We start from the raw sequence: 16,889 nt of genomic DNA, 5'->3' as shown, positions 1-16,889 counted from the left end.
TTAGGGCTTTTTTTTTATCAAGTTGCCTTGTTCTCAAGCATCTTAAAGGTGATTGGAAATAGATGTGTGGATTGTAAAATGTGAGAAAGTTTAGTGTGAGTGCCTTCTTTATTGAGAGTAGAGTACAATGCAGATATGATATTTCAAGAAAAAGATGCCGATAGTGATAGTGATTCATGCCCATCTTGTATTAGTGATTCATACTGAAAGAGTGCTTTTTAAAAAAAATATATTTTGACATATTTAGTACTTTGGGACACTTTCTGTTGAGTACATGCCCATTTTGCTACAGCAGTTATTGATGTTGAGTTCTATCCTTATGAAAAACTTCTGAGGTCATGTAATTTACGTTTAGCTCCGGTCGATACAATAGTTCCATGGTGTTATGCCGTTATTAACTACTCTCGACTTGTAGAGTGTATGGTATATCTATCTGGCCAAGACTTGTGTGAATCACTTTTGTTTGGTTTTGCCGTCTACTTGTTGTAAGCGAATCATGGTCCAATTTAACCGAGTTCTGTTCCAAAATGCTTGTCGCCTCCTTTCGAGATCTTTGAGTGGGGCGAATAAGCAGGAAGAGATAATGAGAAAGAATTCATAAGATACATTCTAGAAAACTCCCAAGTGTTTTAAAAACAGTGGGAATCTCGCCGAATTCAACATGCAGTGAAGAGAACAAGAAGATGATTGAGGAGTTAGATTTCATGCATAGGGTTCCAACGGATGTGACTTAGCCCTTTGCTCTAATGTTATTTAGACATCTTTAGTATGAACTTTGTCTAGTTGTTAGAAGATATGTTTCTAAATCCTAAAATTTGCAAGTTCCTCAAACTTTGACTGCAATAAGCATCATAACAAACACATGGGATTAGATACCGCAAAGGACAACAATGATCCGATTTTTCTGACAACTCCAAATGTATTTGAAAACAATCTGCAAGTGAATAGAGGCAGAGAGACTCATTATCTCTCTCAGCTCTTAAGTAGTGAGTTCCATTATTGCACTTACAATGTCTCCATCATGACCCTTGAGTGCCTTAACCGCTTTGCTGCGCGAAACCCCAGCCTGAGTCATGACCAAGTCAATGTCACGATCCTCCACACCGGTCTCATCAATTTCCTCTTCATCTTCTTCCAACTGTGCTTCTGCAGCGGCTGTCGATGCCTCTGCTCTCTGAGATGTGGCTCCCATTTCAGGCATCCTAAACTGTTGAGCAGCTTGCGTTTGAAGCTGAGAGCTCAAGTCCTCGATCTTGGCTTCACCGAATATAACATAGGTCTCTGAATGCGGGCTTTTGAAGACATCGGGTTTTGAGATGAAGAACAGTACCTGACAACATCAATGTTAGTGTATCATTAGAATCTAAATTTAGTGAGAAAAACAGAGTTCAGGTTTTTGGTTTTACGTTTTTGGTTCTTTTGATGGTTACTCTGCTAACACCAGTGACTGGTTTCATACCAAGCTTCAACATCGCCTTCCTACTCTTCTTTTCACTTCTACTCTGCTTTGAACTCCCACTTACACCTACAATAACCAAACCTCATTCAATTTCAAGAACAATGATTCACTATGTTAAAAAAACATATTGAGATCTATCAATTCTATCAAATGATTCATCTCCCAAACCTCAATATGTTAACAAAACTACTTCACATATAAAATCCACAATCCCTAAAACACAATTCACCATTTCTTTAACTAGTATCAAGAAACTTATTAGAGGTAAGACAAAAATTTGAAATGCACAAAATGGCTAAAAACGAGGGAAGAGTCACCTTGAGCGTCGCCGTCTACATCTTCTTCGTCATCATCATCATCGTCGTCTTCGTCATCTTTAACATCTTCTACAATCGGTTCATCAGTCTGTGAAAAAAAAGAATCCTCGAGCTTGAGACAAAGAAAAGCAAGAGCCATGATAAATAAATGTGAAATCGTCTAAGGAAGTTTTTTTTTAGCTCACCTGAAGCTTCTTCTCGAGCTCTTCAGCAATGGTGGCAGCATCAGCCGGTGGTTGCTCAGGTTGGCCATCGGCGGATTCAGTGACTACAGCAGGAGGAGGAGGAGGAGGAGACATGACCTTTCGAGAGATTTTAGGGTCCCGATTCGATTTCGCTTCAGCCAAAAATGGATAAGGATCGGTGCTGTGGTGAGGACTGAGGAGTGGTGACGACTCGGGTGTGTTGTTTTGTTGTTGCACAATCTATTGGGCTTTTAAAGGCCCAATAAGAAAAAAAAAAAAAGAAGAGAGAACCTGAAGAACTACGCGGATACTCCCGAAGTCGACAAATTTTTAAAGGAGGAGGAATGGATAATGTTTTGATTCATTTTTTATTTTACTTTTACAATTCTACTTTTAAATTTTTGTTAACGTCTATAATTTATCACTATTATAAATTTGTTCTCGATTGAATTACAAATTCATTATAATCATACAACACACATAAATTGTGTAAGCTTTTCTGTAGACAAATTTCTTGTAGACAAATTTCTCAATGTATATATATCTCCTATATATTAATAGAAAAGCATTTTTAAAAAAAATGCTGATTTGTCGTCGTCGGAGAGCTCAAGACACCAGTGAATTTATTGATCTCATTTTTATGGACATTTACACATAATTGCTATTGAATGATTAAAGAATATTCCTTTTCAATTAATTAAAAATCAAATACTTTAATTTTAAATATATTTTAATTATTTTATAACAGATTTAATTGTTCCTTATTAGATCTAAAGCATTTTCAAAACCCGAATTTATTCACCTATTAAAAAAAAACTGATTACTATTCACATATCAAATAAGTCAATAATCATTATTATAGGCAATTGACTTATTTGATATCATTGGTATAATATTTCACGGGTGAAACATATTCTTACCCAAAAAAAAAATAAAACAAAAGACAAAATCTTGCATAGATTGAATAAAGAACGAATTATATATTTAGTTGAAAATAGTAGTTTGATATAAATATAATCTCACGGGTTATATATTTGGTTTTTACACAAACAAATTTTAGATCCTCGATAATAACTATACTTATAACACTAATTTTATCTGTATAGATTTATTCCGCACATAGTGCGGATTGTTACCTAGTATATATATATATATATATATATATATATATATATATAGCTTTTGATATTTTTCAAAATTCTCATACCTTTCTATAATACAAAATATTTAAGTTTCATCTTCTAATTCCATATTTAGTTCAATCCATAATCGAATTTACAACATTTATGAAAGAAAAATGAAAAAAAAAAAGATTTAGATAGATGAAAAGAAAATAAATTCGGCGGCTATTATGGTTTCCAACATATTAGGATTTTCTTAAAATTCATTTATTATCGAACATTTACAGAAAAATTGCAAAAAAAAAATCCTTCAACTCGCAAATATCATGTTTTTTTGGTAATTCAACCACTATTATGTACAAATCTATCACCCGATTCACTTCTTCTTTTACCATTGCAACCAAGGAGGCAAGGAAGATACAACTCCCATATATATTGGAGTCTGATTTAGGGTTCTGGTGACGCAAGTTGAAGTTAGGTTCTCTACTAGCGTAATTGCCTAATTGGCCATTTGACATTTTGGCTATCAACAATAATTTTGCTCAAAAATCAAAAATTTGCAAGGAAATAATAAGGGGATTGAGAAAGTATATTTCAAGTTGTGTGTGTATTTGCCAAAAAGAAAAACAAAAGGTTGTGTGTGTATATATGTGGGTCATGACATTCCAGTCCCAACTTTTCTCTAAGCCACAAATGGTATTTCAGGTGCCCAATTAAAAATATAATAACCAATCCCCCCAAAATCCAAACCCTAACCCTATCGAAATAAAAAGAGACCACGCACGCAAACCCTAAAACTTTCCGCTTCAGGCAGAAGAGCATTTGGGTTAAAGCCTTAAAGGTTAGGTCATTGTTTCTCTTCTGACTTGTACAAGTTTTGTTACTCTGTTTCATCTGATGAAGTTCAAATTATGAATCTATGCGCTCTGTTGGTGTGTTTGTAGATCCTTCGTGGGACGCGAGATAGCTATAAATGGCCACCGGTGAGCTCGCATGCACTTACGCTTCTCTCATCCTCCACGACGATGGAATCGATGTCACTGTGAGTCCTTTTTATCTTCCGCTCCGAGCCTTGTTTTTTTTATGTGATTGTAATTTTGTCATTTTGTGTATGTAGCAACCTGTCCAATTCTTAATTCCATGTTCGCCATGTCTAGTACAATCTATGTGTGTCTGGCTTGTTATTAGATATCATGGTTTACTTTGGTTATGTAGACTGGTTAAATCCGGTTATGTCAGTTTATATCTTAGTCAAGTATATAAGCTAAGTAGAGGATTAAGATTAGATTATCGACTTGTAACAAACTTTTATCAGATTAATCAAAACGGTGTTTCTCACCTTTCTCTCCTCCGTCGTCTCTTACCTTTTCCGTTTAACCGGATCGTAATATGGTATCAGAGCTCTATAATTGAGTTTCTATTGCTTCCGCATCTCGCGACGGAGATGAGTTTTCTGATTTACTCTTGTTTTCAGTTTGTTCAAGAATTATTCGCCGTTGTGTGCGATTTTCTCATTGGAGTTTTCTTTACCTTTCTGATTCTCTTAATTCTCTCTTAATTGACCTTTGTGAGTTCGATTCTTGCTTTTGATTTCTCTTTTCGTCTCACTTTCTTTGGATTTCTTGTTCTTGCTTTGAGAATTAGTTCTTCTAGTACTTTGAATGCTCCGATGAATCGACCTCCCACTCCGAACCCAGTGAATCTTCAACCGCAGTATCAAACTGATCAATATGAGAATTCGTATCATCTGCATAGTGCTGATCACGCAGGGCTTGTTCTCGTTTCTGATCTTCTTGTTACTGCTTCGGATTTTCCTTCCTGGCGTCAATCGATGTGGATGGCTCTTAATATCATAAACAAATTTGGATTAATCAATGGTACAATCTCCAAACCCCAAGAAGATCATAGAGATTTTGGTGTATGGTCTAGATGCAATGATATAGTTTCGACTTGGTTGATGAATTCTGTGGATAAGAAGATAGGACAGAGTTTTCTTTTTATTCCTACTGCATAAGGAATTTGGAAAAACATTTTATCTAGGTATAAGCAGGATGATGCACCTAGGATCTTTGCTATTGAACAGAAATTGAGTAAGATTGTCCAAGGTTCAATGGATGTCTCGGCTTATTATATTTGTTTGATGACATTGTGGGAAGAACATAAGAATTATGTTGAGCTTCCGGTTTGTACCTGTGGACGTTGCGAATGTGATGCAGCTCTAAAATGGGAGAAATTGCAACAAAGAAGTAGAGTTACTAAGTTCCTTATGGGATTAAATGAAGGTTATGATCAAGCAAGGCGTCATATCTTGATGTTGAAGCCCATTCCTACGATTGAGGAAACATTCAACATGGTTACAAGTGATGAGAGACATAAGGTTGTCTTACCGTCTACTAGTATAGAAAATGTTGCTTTTCAGGCTGTCACTCCTATGAATGATGGGGAGGCAGCATACATAGCAGCTTATAATACTGCTCATCCCGTAAAGAAGCCTATATGTTCTCACTGTGGTAAGGTGGGACATATTATCCAGAAGTGTTATAAGCTTCATGGGTTTCCACCAGGATACAAAACTGCTGCTACAGGGTATAATGCGAGACCTCCTGCTCCATTTCAACCAAGGATGCCAGTGATGCAGTCGCAACCAAGGGCTCCACCGATGCAACATATGGTCCCTTATATGTATCCTATGTAGAAAGCTAATGCTGTAGCTCAAGTTTATTCTGATACTGGCGTGTTTCCGATGGAGGATACATCTTATGGACCGTACATGCAGTATGCACCGAATGGATCAAATGGTGGAACTAATCAGATTCTACAGGGTTACACTCCACAACAAATTGAACAGATGGTGGCTCAGTTCAAGAGTCAAGTTCAAGTTCCAGAGCCTGTGACTACTTCATCAGGTTCTAGTATTCCTAGTGTTATGGCTAATATTTCTGAACATGGCTTGATGGCTAAGAATTCCACATCTGGTACTACTTCACCTTTTCCTTCTACTAGTCTTAAATTTCAAAACAATAATCTTACTTTTCAAAACCATATTCTATCCTCTTTACAACACCTCTTACCCAATGATGCTTGGATTATTGATAGTGGTGCTTCGAGTCATGTGTGTTCCAACTTAGCAATGTTTACAGCTTTAAAACTTGTGTCAGATATCACTGTTGCTTTGCCTAATAATGATAAAGTCTCTATTACTCATATAGGCACCGTACACATTAGTCCACGATTGATTCTTTCTGATGTCTTACATGTCCCAGATTTTAAATTTAATTTGATTAGTGTAAGTAGACTTGTCAAAACTTTAAAATGTTCTACTCATTTCTTTGAAATTTGTTGTTTGATTCAGGAACTTTCTCAGGGCTTGATGATTGGGAGGGGTAGAGTCTTTCAAGATCTCTATATTCTGGCTACTGAGAATACATCCCTCTCCACATCGACTTCTGCAGCATGTTCTTTCTCTGGTTCAGTGGTTGCTAATGGTTTACTCTGGCATCAAAGACTAGGTCATCCATCACATTTAGCTTTACAAAAACTTGTCAGTATCATTCCTTCTTTAAAGAATTTGTCACCAGATATTTCGCATTGTTCTATATGTCCTTTAGCTAAGCAACGAAGATTGGCTTATGTTTCTCATGGGAATTTAGCAGATAAACCTTTTGATATAGTTCATATGGATGTCTGGGGTCCGTTTAGTACTGAGTATGTTGAAGGATTTCGTTATTTTCTCACTTTAGTTGATGATTGTACTCAAAATACTTGGGTTTATATGATGCGTAATAAAAAAGATGTACATACTGGTTTCCAGCTTTTCTTAAGTTTGTTTCCACACAATACAATATGACTGTTAAGGCAATCCGATCTGACAATGCACCTGAATTGGCTTTTACCGAGATTGTTAAAGAACAAGGCATGATGCATTATTTTTCTTGTGCTTATACACTACAACAAAACTCTGTAGTGGAAAGAAAACATCAACACTTACTCAATGTTGCTAGATCCTTGCTCTTTCAATCTAATGTTCCGTTACAGTATTGGAGTGATTGCATTTTAACAGCAGCTTTCTTGATCAATCGATTACCATCTCCTTTACTGCATAATTGTTCACCATATGAGCTTTTACATGCCAAATTACCTGATTATAATTTGTTCAAGAGTTTTGGTTGTTTGTGTTATGTTTCGACTCCTAGTCATACTCGTCATAAGTTTTCACCTAGAGCCACATCATGTGTTTTTTTAGGATATCCATTAGGCTATAAAGAATACAAAGTATTGGACCTAGAAAGTCATTCTATCACCATTTCTAGGGATGTTGTGTTTCATGAAAATATTTTTCCATTCAAAACTAATGATAATCTTTCTTCTATGATAGATATGTTTCCTAACACGATTTTTCCTTTACCTGTTCCTTTGCATTATGTTGAAGCAATGCCTATTATTGATGAGGACACATTAATACCTACTAATCCATCTACATGGATACCATCATTAATACATCACGATAGTAACATTAGTACTAGTACAGAGACAACTGATACAGATCTTTCTACTGTTCCCATTGCTAGGCCTAAACGTAATTTGAAAGCACCTAACTATCTATCCGAGTATCATTGTTCTCTTATTCCTTCTAATATCCTCCTTACCACCTACAGATCCTCTTCCTCCATATGACCTTTCCTCATCACCTAAATAGACAACACCATATCCCCTTTCCTCTGTTTGCACCCTTGATAGATATACTCCTCTTTTTCAGTTGTATATCTTCTCTTATAGTCTCGAAACTGGACCGAAAACTTTTCATCAAGCTATTAAATCAGTAAAGTGGACTAATGCAGCAAATGAGGAGTTACATGCTCTTGAGCTTAACAAGACTTTTGTTGTTGAGACATTACCTGCAGATAAGCATGTGATTGGCTGCAAGTGGGTGTTTACAATCAAATATAATTCTGATGGCTCTGTAGAGCGTTATAAAGCAAGACTCGTGGCACAGGGGTTTACACAACATGAAGGAATTGATTATTTGGAGACCTTCTCCCCTGTTGCTAAGCTTACAAGTGTTAAGCTGTTATTAGGTCTTGCAGCTGCACGAGGATGGAGTCTTACACAGATGGATGTTTCTAATGCTTTCCTCCATGGTGATTTGGAAGAGGAGATATATAGGAGCTTACCTCAGAGATATACGCCTCCACCTGGTATTGTCCTTCCTCCTAATCATGTGTGTCGTTTACTCAAATCACTGTATGGATTGAAGCAGGCGTCACGTCAGTGGTATAAATGTCTATCGTCGGTTTTACTGGGTGCCAACTATGTTCAATCACCGGCTGATAACACTCTGTTTGTTAAAATCTCTGTGACATCATCTGGTGCCTTTTCTCTCGTGGTTGTACTTGTATATGTCGATGACATTATGATTGCCAGCAATGACGATGCTGCTGTGAAGACATTAAAGGACTCGTTGAAGGCTGCTTTTAAGATTAAAGATCTTGGTCCTGCCTGTTTCTTTCTTGGCTTGGAGATTTCGAGATCATCACAAGGAATCTCTGTTTGGCAACGCAAATATGCTCAGAATCTTCTTGAAGACGAGGGACTACTTGGTTGTAAACCGAGTTCTATACCTATGGACCCTAATCTTCGTCTTACTGAGGATATGGGAACTTTATTACCGAGTCCAACTTCATACAAAGAGCTTATTGGTCGACTGTTATATCTGACCATTACTCGACCAAATATCACCTTTGCTGTTCATCAGCTCAGTCAGTTTATATCATCTCCAACAGACATTCATCTTCAAGCAGCACATAAAGTTCTTCGTTACCTCAAGCGAAATCCAGGTCAGGGACTCATGTACTCTGCTTCATCTGAACTTTGCTTGAATGCTTTCTCGGATGCAGATTGGACTACTTGCAAGGAGACAAGACGATCGGTAACAGGGTATTGTGTTTACTTAGGCACATCACTAATTTGTTGGAAGTCTAAGAAACAGGCCGTAACTAGCCGCAGCAGCACTGAATCCGAATATAGGAGCATGGCACAGGCTACTTGTGACATTATTTGGTTGCAACAGCTTCTGAAGGACTTACATATCAAGGTCACTTGTCCAGCTAAGCTCTTTTGCGATAACAAGTCCGCTATGCATATTGCCATGAATCCTGTGTTTCACGAACATACGAAGCATATAGAGATTGACTGCCATACCGTACGGGATCAGATCAAAGCTGGGAATCTCAAGGCTCTTCATGTCCCTACCGAAGAGCAACATGCTGACATTCTTACTAAGCCTCTCCATCCTGGTCCCTTCCATGGTTTACTTCAGAAAATGTCTTTATCAAATCTTTATCTTCCACCATCTTCGGAGATAAAGATTTGAGGGGGGTATATTAGATATCATAGTTTACTTTGGTTATGTAGACTGGTTAAATCCGGTTATGTCAGTTTATATCTTAGTCAAGTATATAAGCTAAGTAGAGGATTAACAAACTTTTATCAGATTAATCAAAACGGTGTTTCTCACCTTTCTCTCCTCCGTCGTCTCTTACCTTTTCCGTTTAACCGGATCTTAATACTTGTTGATGGTACTTGGTGCCTATTCGTTGTTTAGTTGCTAATTAGACCTTTTGCTAGGCTCAATCTTGACATTGTTTTTGAACTCAGCCTACTTGATCCGTAACTTGTAGCATTTTTTGTTTAACACATACTCAAGCTAATTTTGTTACTTGTTAACTAGGCTGATAAGATCTCAACACTGGTGAAAACAGCCAATATTAACATTGAATCATACTGGCCTAGTCTCTTTGCCAAGCTTTGCCAAAACAAAAACATGATGATCTCTTTATGAACGCTAGTGTCGGTGGGCCGTGGCTCTGCTGCTGCTCCCATGGCTGTCTCTTCTTCTGCCTCTGCAGCTGGAGGAGCCATTCAAGCTGCCCCAGAAACTGAAGAGAAAAAGAAGGCATTGTATTCTTCTCTCCTCGAACCCTTTTACAGTTTTACTCTGGTCATAATTGTAATTACTGCTAATAATATATATATATATATATATATATATATATATATATATATATATACTTTATTGGTTTAATTTGTTCTTCTTGTGATATTTCTATCTTTAGGAGGAGGTGAAGGAAGAGAGTGACGATGATTTTGTATCCGGCTTGTTTGACTAAGAAGCCTCTATTGGGTTATAACGCTTTCTCAACAAAATCCGCCGGTTTATTTAAACGGGACTATTTTTAGTTGGATTTCGTATCGACACCATTCTCTAGTTTACCTTCACTAATCGTTGTACTCTGTTTAGTTGGTAATATTTTGAGGGAGAACGTTTCCTTAAACACAAGCAACCCCTAGCCCCTAGGCAAATATAGGCATTCATTCGTTGGCAATGTAAAGAGTTAAAGACCATAATGAAACTTGTTAAACAAACACGTTAAGATACAAAAAAATATATTCATAGTGGTATAGCACGCCCACTAATAAAAGGGGTTTTTCTTTTCAACCACAATCAAGTTTCAACCACACATGTGCCTCTTATATTAAAAAATAATTTGTTTTTTTTTTCATTGAAATTAAGCTAATATTTATTTAGTAAACACTTTACACAAAGGGTCTAAAAATCCAAGACATAGGGTCAAAACAATCAGAATGATTGTCTACATCCTAATTTAGCCAAGTTACGACTTACTACATCAGAATGTTTTGTATGAACAAGTCGAATGTCTATGAACTTAGGGCTTGACTAGTTCAAACGCAGCGCTTACGGTTGCGGTTGTGGGAGATTGCGGAAGTGGGTGGTTACGGTTACAAGCATTATTTAGCGTTTTGAGTGACTGGTTTAGCGTTCTAAAATAGGTGCGTTTGCGGGAGTTTTACGACTGGTTGACCAGCGGGTGCAATAGCGGTTAAAACATAATAAATGTAATATATAATTATATAAATGTTTGAATACACCAAAAAATTATTAAACTTGATTTAAATTAAAATTCATTAAAAAATACTAAATAATTATTCAAAAAACAAATAAATTTCATATTGAAATACTTATTACTTTATGCATTAGGCTTTTTACTAAAACTTTAATCAAGTAATTTGATAAATGATAAAACATATGTTTTAGATCGTAGATCTTCTTTCTTAAATCTCACACACTCAATAATTTCCGTGGGGCAGTAGTTGCATAGGTAGGAATGATCAAACGAGAGTTGAGAAGAGTCGCTAGTGATTTGTTTTTATATTTTTTTTTTCAAATAATCTTATTTTCTTAAATTTCTGATGAAATGTTATATTTATTTAGATTTTTTTGAACTTACATGCGATGTGCCATTAAATTTACATCAAAAATTTTGGGTTATTGTTAATTGAAATCTTATTTTCTTCCAATTGTTTATTTTTTAATATTCTCAACCGTATCCATACTTCATTTTCTTTCAAAAAAAATATTAAAAAAATAGTTAGGTAAAAGATATATTAAAAAAATATTTCATTATCATTGATTTGTTTCATGTTTAAAAAAAATTTCAACCGCAATCACCCGCAACCGCAAACGCTTGCGGGAAATAGCTTTTGGAATTCAGTAGTTTGAAGCGGTTGGAAACGATTTGGAGCGATTAGAAGCGGTTTGTGTGATTGGTACCAATTGCTAGCAATCGCTACCACCCGCAAATGCAGCGTTTGCGGGAGGTAGCGGGAGAACCAATCAACACCTTAATGACCTAATTAATAATAGATATATAATATTTTATTATATAAAGTTGGGTTTTCAAAGTTAGTCATTAACAGGATTATGACACATGTCAAGTATACTGATGAGATGTTGACATGTGTAAAAAACTATTATTTTTCAAAACAGCTAATTAAGAAAATAACATTAAATCTACATAAAATTTACATGTTTATATCTTAAAAAAAAATTCAAATCAAAAAGGAAAATTAACAAAACTAATATATTTTCCATTATACACTAATTATATTATACATTTTTCTTAATTAGATTTTGACATGGATAAATAAAAAAACAATTCATTAAGCATGCATATTATTATTAATCAATAAATAGTGAATAACAAATTTTAAGAAAATAACATAAGTTATGTTAAAAGAATTATTATTTTTGAAACGTAATAGAACACTTAATTAAGAAAATAACACATTATATCTACATAAAATTATGTTTGTAAAGTGACATTAGTACAGTGACCATTGGTAAGTCCAATTGTAGAAGGCACCATCACGCCAGGGATCGAGTCCTGCTCTCTACGAATGTAGGGATTTGGCTAATGGGCCGGCCTATTGGCTTTTTTATATGTTTATATCGAAAGGTTTGATCTTTGATTTTTTTCCGATATAATTTTGCCGATATATTGCATAGGTCTTTGATTAGTGCGGATCTTCAATGGAAGCTGTCAAATGCAATGAAATGGAATGGAAGTATATAAATCCCGCTAATTTAATCGAGGATGGAGACAATGATGGAGGTTCCAAAAGTGATTCTACAGTTAGTAACATTATAAGTTTGGAAGATTAATCGGTGATTGATGTTTCTGGTCAAAATTTAGAGTTTTCTCTTGTGAATAATGTTGATGATTCTGGTACTCAAAAAAGAGCTGCTTGATCGAGTAATTGAAAAGCGATTTTCAAATTTGGAAAGTTAGAATGGTAAACCGTTTCAAAATTGGTTTCAAACCGGATTTACGTGGTTTTCTATCAGATTTGGTACAATGCAATACTTCTAAGGAGTAAATAGGTCATCGATCCTTAACATGTTTATGACATATGTCATGTTTTGGATTGTTTATAAAGTTTCTATTTTATATATTTGAATTATCTAAGACTTATATATACCATCGTGATTATAACTTTTATTTTTTTTTAATTATGTTATATTTACTTTTTCTCAGTTTCTCAACTTTTATTAGGTTGGTCATAAAATCATTATAAGAGAGTAGATAATTTTCACCGGTTGTTCATCCAAAATATCTTTGGAGTAAAAACAAATTTATGGTTAAAGAAATTATGTCACAAAACAATTTTAGTAATTATAAGAACTATAATTATGCCAAAATGAAAGTAAAGCAACATAAAATTTGTTTAATTTGTTCAGAAGATATTTTATAGATGGTGATAAAGAGCATACTTTAACAATAAAATAATTTTGGGTGTAAGAACATATTTTTAATGGTAAATCATAGAGTAAAATTGTACATGCTTACTAATTAGATGTTGTTTTAATGAACTCTTTGCATTTAAAATATTTTGTTAATAAGTTGTGTAAAGTTTTGAAAATTTGACAATAATAATATTTGTAATGATGAGTATTTGGCAAAATTTTGGTGGGATATAATTTAGTTTTATATTATTGTAATAATTGTTATAATATATTAAAAATATATAAACATAAATAATTGTATGAAGGTAAATACAAATATGATTTTTTCTCTAACTAAATTTATTTATTTATTTAATTCATGAAATTAAGTTTCTTATTATATTTTCAAAAAATTGTTTAAAATTTAAGATTTATTTTTTAAATCCGCAGATCATGCGGGCCCTTATCTAGTATCTTAATAAAACCCGGTAGTCTGACACATTCAATGAACTATCATTAATATTTGTTGATGATTCGCAATCACATACAAAATAACACATGAGTGAAACTTTCTAATCCAGCTTTGTCGTATTAATGCTTAAAGTTTTGAGATGTGCAATACCTTTATTTCAGAAACCACCATCTCGATTTTAATTAACTAAAACCCAAATTTTGTAAGATTTGTATGCTGAAAAGGAAAACATGTTACTGTTTAAAGACTATCATATTAAAAACTTAAAATGACAATCAAGAAAAACAAACAGAAAGACACTTTTTGTAAAACAAAGACAATATCATTGCCTAATGATTTAATTGTTTAATTTTAATATTTTGACTATAAGAAACCAAATATTTTGACTATAAGAAACCAAATTACGAAATATGATGTAATGAGTTGGATTCAAAATTTATTATTTAGCAATTATATATAGCTAATAATCTATATATATTAATAATAAGAAAAAGGTTGCTGCAAAAGGAAATTAAAGAAAAGAAGATAAATACATATCACCAAAAGGTGGCAGGTACCTTTAAGGTATCATTGTAAAATCTTGGAAGACCATATATATCATCCTCAAGTTGTGTTTGATATCGGTACTCAATACTCGAAAAGGTTTCATTTCCTTTTAATTTATGCAATGTCCACCAAGAAAAAACGAAAGGAGCACGTCTCCAAAAATGAGGCTCACCTAGCCATATCATCAACGGATGGGTTACGAGAAAACTATGGTAAGCTGCCAGTTGATCTCATGGTCGATATACTCTCCAGATTGCCTCTGAAATCGGTCGCGAGGTCTCGTTGTGTGTCAGCGAATTGGAATTCTCTTCTATGCAACCCACATTACACCGACCTGTTCCTGAAGAGGTCTTCAACTCGGCCACGTCTCCTTTTCACTTTTGAAGCTGAGGGTAAGTGGTCTATCTTCTCTGCACCTGAGTACCTGATTTCATACAACAATTCAAATCTCGTAGTTGTGGATAGTCGTATGGATGTCCCTAGAGATTACACCTGTCGAGTTTGTGTCCCTGTTTGTGGATTGTTGTGTACGAGAGATGAGTATGAATTGAGTGGAAGGAGGGATGCAAGGATGATGATATGTAACCCTAGCACAAGACAGTTCAAATCATTACCCAAGGTGAGAACGAGGAGGGGTCGTGTTGTAACCTATATGGGGTATGATCCAGTCGAAAAACAATATAAGGTATTGTGCATGACAATTCGTGAAAAGCCCTTTTTGTATAAAGCGGAAGAGTATCAAGTTCTAACACTAGGAACTGACAAGCTGAAATGGAAAATGCTTGAATGTTCAGTAGACCATTACCCTTATACTAGCGATGTATGCATCGATGGGGTTTTATACTACATAGCTATGAATCATAAGTCTAGAAACGATATGATAGTCTGCTTTAATGTTCAGCTGGAGAAGTTCAACTTTATTAACTTTGAAGAGATGGAGTATCATTGTACTTTAATAAATTACAAGGGTAAATTAGGAGCAATTTGTCATCCATCAATCGGTAATTTTATGGATGGAGGAGCTGAAAGCTTTGAGTTGTGGGTTACAGATGAAACTGATGGAGAACGTACATGGTCAAAGCATATACACATATTGCCGCCTATGTGGAAGGAGCTAGTTGCGGAGACTAGAGTTTACATTGTTGGGATTGTTGGAACAAGTGAAATTGTGTTTTCTCCATTCCACTTGTCCAATCCGTTCTACATATTTCACTTAGATATGGAGAGGAACACTCTCAGAAGAGTTGGAATTCAAGGGATTGGACCTGTTAACGGTCAAAAGATCTATGCCTACTTAAACCATGTCGAGAATTTGAAGCTTATGATGTAAGTTCTTAATAATTTAAATTTCATAAAAAGTTAAGATCAGTGCTATTTTTCCTCCTAATTTATTTCATAAAGTACAATATCATGAATTCTTAAGACAATCCTTGTTTTATCATGTATTTTTCCCATTGTTCAGTTATTATAAATGACTATGTTATAATTACTTTGATGTACCTTCATATTTGTCTGGTTGCTGTGTCCATGCATGCTCTTGTTTATATCAACCACACTCGCGGCATTGGTTTTCTATGTTTGATCTGTTTTAACGTATAACTTCAAGCACTCGAGAATCACACCCTTGTTGGACATTAGTACTAATTTGCATTTCTTTTGTCCTCATCATGTACGTTTTCTTCCACACCGTAGCCTCCTTTTTACACAATAGACATTGGGCTTCACATTAATCTTAATTACATACAGTATTCAGCTATATATGCACATCTCTCACCATCTCTGTTTCAGAAGAAGTATACATGGTATTTTTATCATTTTTATTTATATCAATCTTTGTATAAGAGCCAAAAATGTATATGGGAAATCACACCCGGGATCGGGTCCCGTTCCCTACGAATGTAGGGATTTGGCTAATGGGCCGGTCAGTTGTGGCCCAATGGTTGACAAAAAAAAAAGTGTGAAATAACGGTTTTACGCAGGTAATATATTTAATACTATATACATTTAAACAAATTACTTTGGAGCATGATCAAGTGTTTAATCCAGTTATCTTTAATTAAGAGCACACTTTGATAAAGAATTAAAGAGAAATAAAATTGTATGAATTACAAAAAGAAAATTGGTGGCTGGGGGAATGAATATATGTAAACTCTTTCTCGTGTAGTATTTTATTTTCTCTTATTTCCCCTTTTAAAGCAAAATATATATATGTAAACATATCTGCTTTATGCCTGCGCCTTTTTATCTAGGGTGTGGGAGATTTTGACTAGGCAACTGATCCAAGCTCGTTACACCACAAACTTTTTGGATATCATCGCACTTGTTTGAGACTCCACTTACACGTCGTCAACTCGGTTCATCTTGCAGTATATATGTTCTGCAAGCTTCTGCTCACTCGATTTGGTTCGAACGAAACTGCAGGCCACACGGTGTAATCCCAAAGTCTCATGAACAACTTGCCAAGCTCATTGATGATTTGATCGTATCCGCAACAGGTTGTGCTCCATCAAGAGTCATGGTAGCCCGAACCTTGACGATGGACTGCGTATTTGGTTAAGTACTAGAGCTTAAGTCCTCTGTTTCAAAACTCTCAAACTTTTTCCACTCTTATTTCAGCATTAGGTCCCACTCTAAATTGCATATACTGTAAATAATGTTTTTTTGGGTTGAATAAATTTAACATTCTTTCAGAAAAGAAAAAAGCATAT

General features: G+C 35.0%; 1 protein-coding gene and 3 pseudogenes across 2 annotated transcripts; 3 read left to right on the top strand and 1 right to left on the bottom strand.

Annotated features, from left to right (window-relative positions):
* Positions 1–845: 845 nt before the first annotated feature.
* Positions 846–2,285, bottom strand: LOC104791173 (nascent polypeptide-associated complex subunit alpha-like protein 2). Its single transcript, XM_010516999.3, has 4 exons — positions 1,962–2,285; positions 1,777–1,864; positions 1,407–1,525; positions 846–1,330 (listed from the first exon to the last, which is right to left on the bottom strand). The coding sequence occupies exons 1-4, from the start codon at positions 2,073–2,075 to the stop codon at positions 980–982; spliced, it is 672 nt and encodes a 223-aa protein (XP_010515301.1). The 5' UTR covers positions 2,076–2,285; the 3' UTR covers positions 846–979.
* A 1,770-nt stretch (positions 2,286–4,055) lies between these two features.
* Positions 4,056–10,248, top strand: LOC147942682 (large ribosomal subunit protein P1-like; annotated as a pseudogene).
* LOC147942683 (uncharacterized) lies at positions 4,752–5,777 on the top strand (annotated as a pseudogene).
* Positions 10,249–14,223: 3,975 nt separating the features above from the next.
* LOC104699005 (F-box protein At3g49450 pseudogene) lies at positions 14,224–15,680 on the top strand (annotated as a pseudogene). Its single transcript, XR_015560336.1, has one exon. The product of XR_015560336.1 is annotated as an F-box protein At3g49450 pseudogene (transcript).
* Positions 15,681–16,889: the final 1,209 nt, after the last annotated feature.

This window comes from Camelina sativa, chromosome 6 (assembly GCF_030686135.1).
Source record: "Camelina sativa cultivar CO46 ecotype springtype chromosome 6, ASM3068613v1".
Classification (NCBI taxonomy): Eukaryota; Viridiplantae; Streptophyta; class Magnoliopsida; order Brassicales; family Brassicaceae; genus Camelina; species Camelina sativa.
The sequence above is the reverse complement of the archived record's forward strand: the minus strand, read 5'-3'. Positions and strand labels throughout refer to the sequence as shown.

Bases quoted from the DNA above. Each gene is read 5' to 3' on its own strand.
- LOC104791173 (XM_010516999.3), bottom strand. From the start codon at position 2,075: ATGTCTCCTCCTCCTCCTCCTCCTGCTGTAGTCACTGAATCCGCCGAT. The intron at 1,865-1,961 runs GTGAGCTAAAAA...TTTTTTTCACAG, and splicing joins AGCTCGAGAAGAAGCTTCAG to ACTGATGAACCGATTGTAGA. The intron at 1,331-1,406 runs GTAAAACCAAAA...TGATGTTGTCAG, and splicing joins CCATCAAAAGAACCAAAAAC to GTACTGTTCTTCATCTCAAA.